This window comes from Lontra canadensis, unplaced genomic scaffold, assembly GCF_010015895.1.
Source record: "Lontra canadensis isolate GAN:19392208 unplaced genomic scaffold, GSC_riverotter_1.0 scaffold50, whole genome shotgun sequence".
NCBI lineage: Eukaryota > Metazoa > Chordata > Mammalia > Carnivora > Mustelidae > Lontra > Lontra canadensis.
In genome coordinates this window covers 3,751,152-3,765,069 of record NW_022631044.1, presented here as the reverse complement: position 1 = coordinate 3,765,069, position 13,918 = coordinate 3,751,152, and the positions used below count along the sequence as shown (strand labels likewise).

General features: G+C 48.3%; 1 protein-coding gene across 1 annotated transcript in view; it reads left to right on the top strand.

Moving 5' to 3' along the window:
* ANTXR1 (ANTXR cell adhesion molecule 1) overlaps window positions 1–13,918 on the top strand; it is a 210,337-nt gene that overhangs the window by 119,452 nt on the left and 76,967 nt on the right. The window contains exon 13 of the mRNA XM_032873745.1: window positions 9,494–9,589. Coding sequence (XP_032729636.1) covers window positions 9,494–9,589 — 96 coding nt within the window. The remainder of the gene's footprint in view (window positions 1–9,493; window positions 9,590–13,918) is intronic.

Sequence of the window (13,918 nt, the reverse complement as noted above, 5' to 3'; positions counted from 1 at the left end):
GAATTTGGGGTGGCAAGATAGTGGTGGAGAAACCAGTGAAGAGAGAGCTGCCACTGTCCAGGAAAGAAATAACAAGGTTCTAGCCCTAATCCGCGGTGTGGAGAAGGAGACAGAGACAGATCCAAGAAGAGGTTAGGTTGGTATATAGTGCGATTGAATGAAGAGAGGAGATCGAGCAGGCTTGAAGGGGAGAATAATGAGCTCAGTTTGAACCGTTGACTCAGAGGCATCAGTAGGAACCTCCAGACAGTTGAATGACCCTGACTGCAAGGACCTGAAGGACCCTAAAGGAAAGATCTAGGCTAGAGATAAAGATGGCAGCCATCAGTATGGAGTTGAGAGTTTAAACTCTGACAGGAAATGATACAGCCCATGGAGAGTAGCACAAAGACACCAAGAGTTCATCCACGGGTTGCACGACATTGTAGGTATACTGAATTGTACACCCTGAAAAATGGTTCAAATGGCACCTTTTATTTGTGTATTTTTACCATAATTTTTTTGAAGTGAATTTAAAAAGCAGACATGCTTCAAGCAAAATAAAAAACTATACACCTTTTCAAAAACAAACAAACAAAAAATAGACCCGCGATCCATACAGATATTTAAAGGACAGGGACCAGCCCAGGAGGAAGGTGGATAAGGGGTCATCAGAGAGGAGGAAAGAGGCTCAGGAGAGTCCAGTACTCGTCACTGAAGCAGGCAGACTAGAATTCCAATAAAATTAAAGGCGGGTTGGGTGGAGAAGTTAGATAATTGCTGAAGTTGCTTCCAGAAATAATAGTCAGAATATATAAGCGATGAGGAAGAGAGAGAGAGAGAATCTTGGTCTCTGGGGCTTGCTCATCCAGAACGTCTCAGCAGCAATAAAATGACTAAAATCTCTTCTTACAAAAGAAAACCTGCCCGTGTCCCGCCAGTTTTGTCTGGGCAGGAAACAGAGCTCAACCCAGCTGCTGAGCATCGTTCTGAATTCTACTTCAGAGTCCTGGAATGTGACACCTCCCAAGTGGCAACCTATGCCCTGGGAGGGAGGAACACAGCCTAGAGCTGAGGGGGCCGCGACACAGGGTACAGGGCCCCTCCTCGCCTCCATGGGGTCTCTCCGAAGAAGACAAGTCTCTTGATTTCTGCACATTTCCCTCTCCCCCACATGGCCTCCTTGGGACTTAGAACCAGCTGGCTGCCATGAGAGCACAAGGTCATAGACCAAAGCTGCTCCTGGAAAAAGTGTCGCTTTCCCTCGAGGGCTTCAAACACAACCGCACTCAGTAGCAGAGAGGGAGGGCCAAGGGTCAGGGTGGAGGGGGGAGGTGCAGAGGGGGCACCAGGCAGCCTCACGCCATAGCAAACCCACCTTGCCACATCCTGGCATGCCCTATGGCCTCATCGGTCACCAACTGAATCCGGGGAAACCTCTTCACCAGCTTTTAAGTAGCTTGAACAGATCACCAGCTTTTTTTTTTTTTTTTTTTTTTTTTTGCCATATTTTTGGCAGAGTCTGGCTAATAAACCTGCTAATTCATTCTTTCACGTTAAATGTGGAAAAGCTAGCCTCGTTTAACCATGTGAAAGGATCTGATATCTTCAGTAATTCAGTGTTAATACTCCGGACCTACAAAACCTGGCGAAGATCACAGAGCGACAGCAAACGCACCCACTCCGTCAGCTAGGGCTCTCAGAACCCCTTGGTTAATAATAACCCCTTGTGCTGTTGTCAGACCCCATTGTCACCATTGCCACGGCCCCTCCTGGGTGATGTGGAAAGAAGAGATGTTGGAGGGGCTCTTCTGGTAGAGGCATAAAGCATAGGATGCTTTCTTTATAAGTCTCACCGAAACGAGATGTCCCCAAAATGATATGTGAACCTCACTACTGCCTCTATTATTGTAGGCTAGAGACTGGCTGAGTGTGACAGCAAATGGGCTGGAAACTGAAGTCCAGAATTAAATAGGTTTACCAGTCTCGTTGTGGGCACGGCGCCCGTCCAGGGAAGACTTAGAGCCAGTAGCAGAGCTCCTGGGCAGCCGAGATTTGGGCTGCAAGGTTGCTTACTTGAATGGGTCCTTCCTAGCCCTCCTAAGTTCCTGGGAGGGCCCCTCATAATTTTGCATTTGTATTTTTATGTTCTTTCTCTGAAAGGGGCTCCCCCAAATTGTATAGGCATAGGCCTCCTGACAACAGCAGCTTCGTATGGCAGAAGAGGAGAGAAGGCCCTGTCTGGGATGGCTCACTTATAAGTTCAGTGGGAGCCAGGCTCCCTGTGGGATGTTCCTTGGGAGCCATGTGCTCTAGGAGGGATGGGGAGAATGGATCGCATCATGCTTGGTTCACTCTGGCCTTCTACATTGAATGAGTAAAGGGGAAGAGAAGGTCTGCACACACAGGATACCCTCGACACCTCGGCATGGAAGGACACACAGGAGTAGGGAAGAATGCTTCCTTCTTAACCAAGACACTGTACTGGCTACATAAGGAGCCATTCGGGGCATGGGGCAGAATCCCAGTCCAAACCCGAGAGCAAGATGCAGGATAGCAGTTTATTCAAGCTGAGCTTCCCCCAATCTCCCACTGATTCCTTTCAGTGTAATCCTCCTCTCTTTACCATGACAACCCCTAAAACAAAACAGAAAGGAGGAGCAGTGCTGGTGGCTCTACTGTCCCCAAGGCTGCCTCTCTCTCTTTCATCACAGTACAAATGGGCCCCCGACAAGATCCCTCCTCCTCATGCCCTGCATCAGAATTCCAAAATTACCCACAACCTACCAAGTAAGAGATGCTTTCATTCATCAAGTTTCCAAGCCTGTGCCCTTGAAAACAGTGCCTCCTTGTCTTGAAAGAGAGGCTCTCCTTTAGTGAGCTGGGAACAGAAGGAATTAAAGAAAGCTAGGAGGCGGCCTTCAGGGATGGTCACTAAAAACCATAACCTGCCCAGAGGGAGGGAGCAGGGCTGAGCATGAAACTATTCACCGAAGGAAACAGATGATTACCACCCCTCCACACCCCCACCCTGCAAATGGAAGAGACCCCCACCTCATTCTGCTCGCCTTCCCACCTGTCTTGCAGCTCCAATCCCATGTCCCCGAGTCCAGTCCCCCACCTCCTGCCAAATATTTTTCTAATTAAAGAGCCATGTTGATTTTTTTTAAACTTTCTTTTCGCATTTTAAATAAAATGAGAACTGAACTCGCATTGATATTTAGGCTGTCCGAAAAATAATACCTGTAGGAATCAGTTTCTGGCTATTTATCTGCTGCTTTTTTTCCCCTCTGAAATCTTTTGGAGGTTTCTGGAAAATTACACGCAGGGTCTGAAAGTTTGCTAAGCAAGTCAGCTTCTGCTCTCACTTTGGCTCATAAAATCAGGTTCCCCACCTCAGGCTTCCCTTCCCCACTGAGGACTTGCAGAGAGCTTGGAGGATTCATCTGCATCAGCCTGGAGGCTGGTACCTGCTGGAATTATGAGCTCTCAGAAGCCACCTTGCCCCCTCTCATCCCCTAGCCGTCCACGACAGAGCCTGTCTGACACGATTCTATACGAACTGACTTAAATGGCCCCACTCAGCCCTGTGGTGTGAGCAGGTAGGCCTGGGGGTCTCTTCGGTCCTGGCCACCCTTTGCCCTGGTGAAGAGAGACAGCAGAGACTGAGCCCACACACCTGTCCTAAGTCAGGCTGAGGACAACAGTCAGCCCGTGACCTTTCTGGAATTTTCCCACAATAAGCTTTGGGGAATAGGCCAACAGACAGTGAGCTGGGACCCAGGAGGGCAAGTTGGTAGCCAGAGCCCAAGGAGTCAAGGCAGTTGGTACCAGAGTACCAGAATAAACGAACGGAGCCAGGTTGTTGGGCACTAGGTCACACAGTGTGGGCTCTAGAACATTCCATGTGCTTCCCAGCCAATGGCAGAGCCTGCTCCTTAGCACCCAACAGGGTTTTTCATTTGGGGACTTGGTAAAGATGCAAAAGAACTGGTTTAGAATAAGTGACTAATTTCATGAAGTAAATACCATTTACTAAACAGTGCAGATATGTATGTATTTGTAAACTACATACTGAGACATTTTCAACAGGTTACATGGGGCCATCCTTGCATGAGTTGTCAATCCCACTTTGCAAGGTTATTGATTGAAACTCCAAGCCACGACAATAAGGGGAAGAAGGGCTCTGCTGTCGGTTCTCGTCCCCTTCTGACTTCACTCTGAAACACAGTTTCACCCGTGTGGCACGTTGACCCACACTGGGCCACATGAGGGAAGCTCCCACTGGAGCAGAGGCAGCCATTCCAAATATGGCTCCATCTCTCCTTCTTCTCACACAGCTGCTTAAGGCTTAGCCTTTAAAGTGTGGGTAGTTCTTAAATGAACTTTTTTAAGATTTTATTTATCTGTTTTAGAAAGAGACAGGATGAGCAGGAGGGGCAGAAAGAGAGAGAGAGAGAGAGAGAAAGAGAGAAAGATTCTCAAGCAGACTCCGCACTGAGTCTGGAGCCTGACCTGGGGCTTGATCCCAGGACCCTGAGATCATGACCTGAGCTGAAACCAAGAGTAAGACGCTTAACCGGCTGTGCCACCCAGGCATCCCTCTTAAGTGAATTTTTATCAATCTGACATTATATTGTGGCAGTTAAGTGGGAGGAGAGTGAGGTTCTAAAATCAGACTATGAAGTCTCAGTTCCCGTTTTGCAACATCAAAATTGTAGGCCTCTAAATATATATATAAGTGGGGCGCCTCGGTGGCTCAGTGGTTAAAGCCTCTGCCTTCGGCTCAGGTCATGATCTCAGGGTCCTGGGATCGAGTCCTGCATCGGGCTCTCTGCTCAGCAGGGAGCCTGCCTCCTCCTCCTGTCTCTCTCTGCCTGCCTCTCTGCCTACTTGTGATCTGTCTGTCAAATAAAAAAAAAAAATCTTTGAAAAAAAATTTTAAAAATAAATAAATAAATATATATATATATATATATATATATATATATATATATATATGTTATGTGAAAGGTCTTGCGTAAGTTACATAGCATCGCTGAGTTTCCATTTTCCTAATCCCTGAAAAACGGGAAGAATGATTCCTAGAAGACTGCTGGAGCAAGGCTCATTTAATTAAATGAGATAATGTATATACAGCACTTTGCATAGCACTAGGAATGTAGATAGCACACGGTAAGGTCAGCGATTATTAGGTATATTAGTGCTGAACACATCTATGAAAATACAAAAGTTTTGGAAGGGTGCTAAATCGTCACCCTGGAAGAACGAGACAGCGTTGCTGCAGCCCTCCACCTGAGACTTTGACCTTCCCTCCCCGCCCCCCCTTTCCCTCCTGGAGTCCATACTCTAGAATGTCTATAGCATTTGCTTCCTAAGAAACAAATCTGAGAACAGTGCCCCTGGGTCCTTGTTGTTTCAAAGAGAAGCCGTGCTCCTCCGCTGGACTTGCATGGCCTCTGACGCTGAGGTCCCCACCACTTTCGCTCCCGCCCCACGCCCTGCTAAGCAGGAAGGCCAACCTCTCCTCACCCTGCAGGCCCAGAACTCCAGCACCACCTCCCCTCTGGAGTGCTACCTCCCAGGCTCACTTGCTGAGAACAGCAGCTGCCTGTTAAACCTGCGAGGTGAGGAACCGAACAGCCCAGGTTAAATTCTGGTTCCTTCCTGTAACCTTGGGCAAGCTTCTTCACCGGTCCTTGCCTCAGGATTTGTATCTATGAGAGAAATAATATTAAATTCATCTGTTTGTTAACGAAAATTCTATGAAAGCCTGTCAGTACATAGCATAGGGAAAAGCCTGTCAGTACATAGCAAGAGCAGTCCTTGGCACATAGTGTTTATTTAATATATATGAGCTGTTAGCTATACTAATAACAATTATCATCATTGTCATCATCTTTATACCACCAGAATGTAAATTCTTTAAGTGTAGAGACTGACTATATCGTTCACTACCTGACACATAAAAGGGACTAAGTAAACAGCTGTTGACTAACACACAGCCCCCGCACGTGGTTGTTGTTGATGTGGCTTTCCTCAGCAGGCCATGAGCACCTGGGTTCTGTCTAATCGAACCTGCGTCGGTCTGCTCAATGGGCACAGAACAGCTGGTCCATAAACGTTTGATAATGAATATGTGAAGGACCCTCTGGGCTTGCATGTACATGTTCTCTCCCAGGAAAACATTGGCTTCAGGTCTAAGTTTATCCAAAATTCCTGCCCTGTGTTTGATGGTGACTCGTTTGCACTGGGTTTATATGTAATGATTGTGGGAAGTGCTTGAAAAGCAGGCAATGTGTTGGGGACCACATCCCAGGCTGTCGTCTTCCAGAGCAGGACAAAATCCCACCAGGAGCTCATGGCCCTGTGGTTCCCACTCCCCTCATGGCACCTTACCCCTTCCTGAGCCCCATGGCTGTCCCCTTCCTCCCCCAATCTCCTCCCACCCATCTCCTACCCCCATCAGCCCAGGAAAGCTGTGGCTTGTAAGGGGCAGACCCAGCCTGGCTGGAAGAAAGCCAGACATAGGTGTGTCTCAACCCAGGAAGTCTTCCTGGGGCAGAAGCCTCCTCTCTCCCCTTGCAGGCCAGGTCCCTCTCCCTCCCTGCTTCACAGGAAACCTTCTCCTTCCAGAAGGAAGTAAAAACTTCTCTCACAATAGCTGAGCCTTTCTGCTTCAGTTCCTCCATCTGAAGTGAAAAACAAAATCAGGAGCCGGGAGATTGAGCATAATGGGAATAAATGTAGTCTGTAGGTTTCACTAAATTATAACTCAATACTAAAAGACTGCTGTTTTATGAGCCTCTCAGTAACCAAAACTATTTATTATTCTAAGTGCAAGCAGATTTATGGTCTGCAACGCCCACCGTGTTTGCTGCGGTGAGGACGTGGAGGGAGGGTGAGGTACAGTGCAGAGTTTGACATGATAGCTTTTGTGCCGCTGCCGGCCCCGTGTCTGCATGTACCTCAGGTGTCCTTTGTAGCACCTTTGTCAGTGCAGGGGAGCAGCTGAGGTCGAGTGTCTCCATTTTGGGCTGGGGAATGCAGAAACTGAGGGGTTAAGAATTATCCCTGACTAACAGTAAGTTCGGGAAACACTCACGACTTCTCCACCGAGATCATCCCTCTCCACCGAAGTTCACACATCAGTGTTGTGGGTCATCTCTGGCATGGCTGTGTCCCTCCTTCGGAGTCTGTGCTCCGTCCCCACCCACGGCCCAGCCCTGCACCTGCGTTCGTGAGGCTGCGCCTCCCTCAGGGGCACTCTGGCTTCCCCAAGCCTTGGCTGGGTTGGACCAGGGTGATTAGCTTCCTGGCTTTTTGGTCAAAGACATTCCAGGGAGTAAGAGCTACCTTTAAACAGCTTCCAGGAGCCCCTGGCCGAGCACTCAGAGTGGGAGTGAGTCAAGTCCCAGTGCTGCCATTAACTGGCTACACTTCCCCGAGCGACCTCCCAATCTCGATGCTCCTCAGGATGGGCTGGGGGCGGTGGGGACAGCTCTGAGAATCTGATCATGTGCTCAGCGGTCTCCCCTGAAAACACAGGTCATGATTATCACGGTGTACTTTGGAGAGGGTCACAAGTTTCCACCCCCTTGAGCCCCTCTGTGTACCCCACAGGTCCACTGGCCCTGTAAGGCGAACTCGGGACACCAAAGTGGGGAGCCCCAAGGACAGATTTTTTAAAGAACAACTTCAGTAATTTATCTTCTTATTACAGATTGGTTTTTTTTTTAAGATTTTTTTTTAAAGAAAATTACTGTAAACCCACTACCTGCCAAACCACTGTTAGTATTTTAGTAAATATCCCTCAGTCTTTCTCTCTCACTCCTGACATTTATTAAATCCACTCATTATATCGGGAATGTAATTTAAATATTATTTGAGGGGCGCCTGCGTGGCTCAGTTGGTTAAGCATCTGCCCTCAGCTCAGGTCATGATCCCAGGGTGCTGGAATCGAGCCCCTCACTGGGCTCTCTGATCAGCAGGGAGTCTGCTTCTCCCTCTCCCTCTGCCTGCCGCTCTGCTTACTTGTGCTCTGTCAAATAAACAAATAAAAACTTTGGGGTGCCTGGGTGGCTCAGTGGGTTAAACCCTCTGCCTTCGGCCCAGGTTTGGTCCCAGGGTCCTGGGATCGAGCCCCGCATCGGGCTCTCTGCTCAGCAGGGAGTCTGCTTCCCTTCCTCTCTCTCTGCCTGCCTCTCTGCGTCCTTGTGATATCTGTCAATAAATAAAATCTTTTATAAATAAATAAATAAAATCTTTAAAAAATATTAGGTGGGCACGAATTTCATGGGGTACCAGGTGTTATACATAAACAATGAATCACTGAACACTACATCAAAAACTAATGACGTGTTATATGGTGACTAACATAACACAATTTAAAAAAATAATAAAAAAAATTATTTGAAAACAACATCTGCACAGTAACCAATGGCACCGTAGTTCTATAATGCATTATTAGCCATTCCTTAATTGAAAACGTTTAGTTGCAAACATACCTGGTAATTTTCGGGGGCTAAAAGTGGAATTTCCAACTTTGCTGAGAAAGAGTAACATGACAATTAATACCTATGACAATTTGCTCCTCAACCTGCTGCCCCCTCACCCCCCAAGAGTTGTGCCCATTTCCACTTCCAGCAGCTGGCAGCAAGGACAGGTGGAGGAGACTTAAATCTGCTTCCCAGAGCCCACAGCCCTACAACACCGACTGGGAGCGGCATCTCTGCTAAAAGTTAACATCCATCGCAGGCCACAGTGGCCCATGACTATGCTCAGGACCGGTCTCGGCACTTTCCAAATGGGCAAAATCTGTGTGGGGCGCCTGCCTCACCTCCTGGTCCCAACGTGACAGCCACTTGATCTGAGGGCAGTGTTGACTCAGCCACCGCTCGCCTTTTCTCCCAGGTTCTGTATCAGCTGCTCCCCTCTCCCTCCCTGGAATCCATGGGCTCTGTATCTCGCCTGTCACCAGGCTCTTGACTCTACCTCATGAATGGGTCAGGGCCTCTCCCTGAACGAGTCCATGGGAGCAGGCTGAACCCAACCCGGAGCAGGAGGGTCGTGAGCACAGCACGAGGGGTGGCAGGAATAGCAGGGTCAGGGAGTCGGAGGGTGTCCCCAGGCAGAGGGTGACGGTGCCGGAGGCGAGGAGCCGTGGAGCCGTCAGAGGCCCCCTCAGCGTCCAGTTGCCTGGGCAAGCGCCCAGTCTGGCTCTTGCAGGGTTGGGCCCCCAGCACGTTGTCCCACGGCACGTTGTCCCACGAGAAGAGCGGAGCCTTCTGAAAAGACACATCACGTCTCTCGAGAATTGGCTGCATGGAGCGTGCTGCCCAGAACGCTGGCAGTGTCAGCCACATGTTTGGCGAACCGTGCTCTTCTCTGGGCCTCAGATCGGCATATTGGTGATGGGGAGGGTGGGGAGGGTGGGGAGGGGGAGGCTCCAGTTGTCACTGGTCACACACGTGGCCTGCCCCACCGCTGACCATCTTCTTTCTTGGCCCCACAGTCGGACGGCTCCATCCTGGCCATCGCCCTGCTGATCCTGTTCCTGCTCCTGGCCCTGGCTCTCCTCTGGTGGTTCTGGCCTCTCTGTTGCACCGTGGTAAGTGCCCCAAGCTCATTCTCCTCACTTCAGGCCTCCCACAGTTAATGGGATGGTGAGGAGGAGAAGTTGTCCAAAAAACAAACAAACAAACAAAAAAACCCTTTAAAGATTAAGGGAAATTTTGCATTATTTATACAAAGTTGGCATAAACTGACATTGCTCAGTGGAACAAGTCATTCGGAATCAGTATGAATTAGGGAGTGAGATTTAGCCTTTAGGTCGGGCAGCCGAGGGGGCTGCCCATCTTCCCGTGCTTGGAGGGGCCCACAGAATACTGTAAGTGATGAGTGTTATTTGACGTGTATCACACACGTGCGTGCACACACATACATGCGTGTTGAGTTGCACAACTGAACTCTTTCAAGGAAGGCCACGCTGGCCTCAGCAGCTGGTCTGCCCAACGGAGAGTGTGCCTGTGGCCTATTTTTACCAAGCATGAGTGGCACCCGCCTTTGTTTTACTATTTTTAGCTAACATTTATAGGACACCTCTACCGTGTGCCCCGCACTCGTCTAAGCACTTCAGCTACAAGATCAATAAAAATCTGTCTCCTCCCTCTCATCGCCATCAGGAGCCACCACATGGCTCTGGCCAATGTCTCCCCAGGGAGCTTCGGGCACCTGCTGCACCCAGATGAAATGTGCCTCTTTGTCAATTTGCGTTCCTTGGCCGCTAGGCTAGGTAAAGTCCAAACAAAGTCCTATCCAACTGGGGAAAAAGAAATCACTTTCATGTGCCTACTTCCAGCCCACACCCTGCCTGTCTGCAAATCAGAGCATGGGCGGTAAAGCCACAGTGAGTTTGAAGTGACCGCTCTTCTGCTGCCCAGCATCTTCCATTCCCTGTGTCTTAGTTCTTCCATGCAGAGTCCCGCAGGGGAGAGAGTGAGCCTCTCCAGGCAAGAACTTGTCTTCATTTTCTCTCTGAGCATTGAGTCCACAGTGTGAGGGAACTCATGTGCAACTGAGCTCAGTGAGGGCCAGAAGCTCCTAGAGCACTGGTCAAGAAAAAGTGGGGAGAGGGCTTCCAATGATATTTTGAAGAGGTGGTAAAGGAAGGAGATGAGAAGCTTGACCAGGAGTGGATCCCTGTGGCAGGGACTTCTGGAAAGAAAAGAGGCTCTTGCACCAGCAGAGGCCCTGGGTGTTGAGGGGAAGGGACAACCTGCAGTGGATTAGAACATGTGGGAGGCAGGGGTGGGGTACCCAGGACAGGCACAAGCCTCGGGTCAGCTAGCGCAAGCCAGAACGGACCGATTCACCCAGACTCCACACGCATTCTTCTGATAGTAGCCCCAAAAGTTAAATAGTGTTTTCAGTACTTAAGGCTGCACAACCATTTTGAGGGTTAAAAAAGAACATGAGTCAGCCAAGGTGTTTTCCATGGTGATTCAGAAACAAGCACATTTTCAAGTCTGAAATTCTGAGTGGAGAGGCGGTGGGAGGGGACCAACAAACCTTTGCAGCCAGCTAGCTCTTAAAGAAAGGGGTGGCCAGGGGTGGTGGTAATGGTGGCGACTGGCTGGCTGTGAACAACAGGGTTCCTATTGTAGCAGGTGTCACCCCAGTCCCCTTCATTCTCAAAAACACCTAATCCTCAGTAAGGACAGCTAGGAATGGTAGTACAGCTAGCAGTGCTCCATCAGGTACTAGCTGCGTGATCTTGGGCAAGTTACCTCACCTCTCTGTACTTCAGTTTCCTCAGTTGTATAATGAGGAGCATAAGAGTACTGGCCTCAGGGGCAGATGGCGAAGCTTGAAAGAGTTCATGGATATACTGCTTAGAGCAGTACCCTGCACCCAGGAAATGCTGTGCAGTGTTAGCAATATTAAAGAACATTTACTCGGGGCGCCTGGGTGGCTCACTGGGTTAAAGCCTCTGCCTTCGGCTCAGGTCATGATCCCAGGGTCCTGGGATCGAGCCCTGCGTCAGGCTTTCTGCTCATCGGGGAGCCTGCTTCCTCCTCTCTCTCTGCCTGCCTCTCTGCCTACTTGTGATCTCTCTCTGTCAAATAAATAAATAAAATCTTTAAAGAACATTCACTATAATAGGGATGTAATCCTGTATTTCCATAGCATTCCATTTGTATTGGTGGGAAATGTCTCTTCTTTCTAGTTTTATTGAGATATGACTGACATACAACATTGTCTAAGTTTAAGGTATACAACATAATGATTTGACACATGTATCTATTGCAAAATGTTTACATACTAAGTTTGATTAACATCCACCATCTCAGAGTTAAAAATTTTTTTCCTTGTGATAAGAACTTTTAAGATTTACTCTCTTAGCAGTTCTTAGCAACTATCAAATATACCATACAGTATTCTTAATAATGGTCACCCTCCTGTCTAGTAACATCTCCCTTCGCCCAATTCCCCCTCCTCCCACACTTCCAGTCCCACCTCTGGCAACCACAGATATGATCTGTTTCTAGGAGTTGGGTTTTTTCCCCTTAAGATTTTATTTATTTATTTGACAGAGAGAGAGGGAACACAAGCAAGGGGAGTGGGAGAGGGAGAAGCAGGTTTCCCACTGAGCAGGGAGTCCAGTGCCGGGCACGATCCCAGGAGCCCAGGATCATGACCTGAGCCAAAGGCAGAGGCTTAAACGACTGAGCCACCCAGGTGCCCCGGTTTTTTTGTTTGTTAGTTTTTGTTTTTTTTTAGATTTCATATGTAAGTGACATCACACAGTACTTGTCTTTCTTCATTTGACTTAATTTGCTTAGCATAATGCCTTAGGGTGTGTCCAGGTTGTTGCGAATGGCAGGAGTGCCTTCTTTTTATGGCTGAATAATATTCCATTGTATATGGGTACTACAGTTTCTTTATCCATTCATCTGTCGATGGACGCTTGGGTTGTTTCCATGTCTTAGCTATTGTAAGCAATTTTGCAATGAACATGCAGGGGCAGAGGCTTCTTCAGGATCATGATTTTATTTCCTTTGGATATCTACCCAGAAGTGGGACTGCTGGATCATATGGTAGTTCTATTTTTAATTTTTCACGGAACCTCCGTGCTCCAATTTACATTCCCACCAGCCGTGCAGAAGGGTTCCCTTTACTCCACATCCTCGCCAGTGTCTGTTATCTTTTGTCTTTTGATGATAACCGACCCTTCTAACTGATGTGAGGTGATATTTCATTGCGGTTTTAATTTCCAAGGAAATGTCTCTGAACTAATGTCTTTCATTACTGGAAGCAGTGTCACCCAAGGCCAGATTGTTTTGCAACATTCAAAATATTTTTCAATGAATTTATCTGCTTAAGTCCATGTTGTTTTGGAAGGTGGCCAAAATGTGTTAGTGTGATCTGATTTTGTAAGTCCCAAAGGATTTCTTTACAAGGGAAGATCTTGGAGATTAATTTTCCTGTTTATGATGTCTATAAAAACTGCCCTCATCCCCATTTCTGAAAGCTGGCCAGAGCTCTGATGCTTGGTATGCCCCCAAAAACTACTTGTTGACCACTGGCTTTCTTGAAGAGTGATGATGTCTGAGGAGACAGGACAAAGTCATGTGTTTTCTAAAGGGAGTACACAGGAAGGACGGCAAACATCACCTCCCCGCCTGCCCCCTGCCCCTATCCCAGGATCCTGGTTCCAAGGATGCAGGACATTTCTCTCCCTTGAGGGACAGCACCCCTACCCAAGTTTCTGGGACTGGGAGAGGACATCCTCAGGAATGATGGTCCTGAAACTTTCTTCTGTTATTCCCCCTGCCCTGCCGCAAGTGTAGGAGATGCCCCATGACCTGGTACTAAAGCTACATCGTGATGATGGGAAACAGCCAGGGAGCAGCAGGGTCTCAGGAAAAGTAGAGTACAAGAGGCTTGTCTTTGCTGCAAAGTTTTCTCCAGGAGTGATGTACAAAATATTTAACAACCGAATAAGGCACCCCAACTGAGCCAGATATTAACCCTTTAGTGGCTGGCTATGAGGCAGGGGTTGGGGGGGCAGTCCACAAAATCCTGGGGTAGAAGGGCAAGTTGCTATTTGCTAATCATAAAAAGCATTTTAAAACATAATAACCAGCATGACCAGACCAGACGTAGTATTTACTATCAGGCCTGCCCTCTGCCTCAGCATCCTTTCTTCCTGCTGGCCCTGTCTGGAAGAAGACATGTGAAAAGTGACCAGTGCTCCTCGTTGCATTTTGCCTTTCCTACCCCACTCCCATCTGGGCTCTTAACTTCCAGCTAGATGGAACCTGGGGTAACTTACTGCCCGCACTGCAGAGTAGAATCTATCAATCATGACTGATGCAGAGAGAGAGAAGTCATTGGCCAGATCCAGGATCAAAACCTTTTAGTGTTCCCCAGCCTG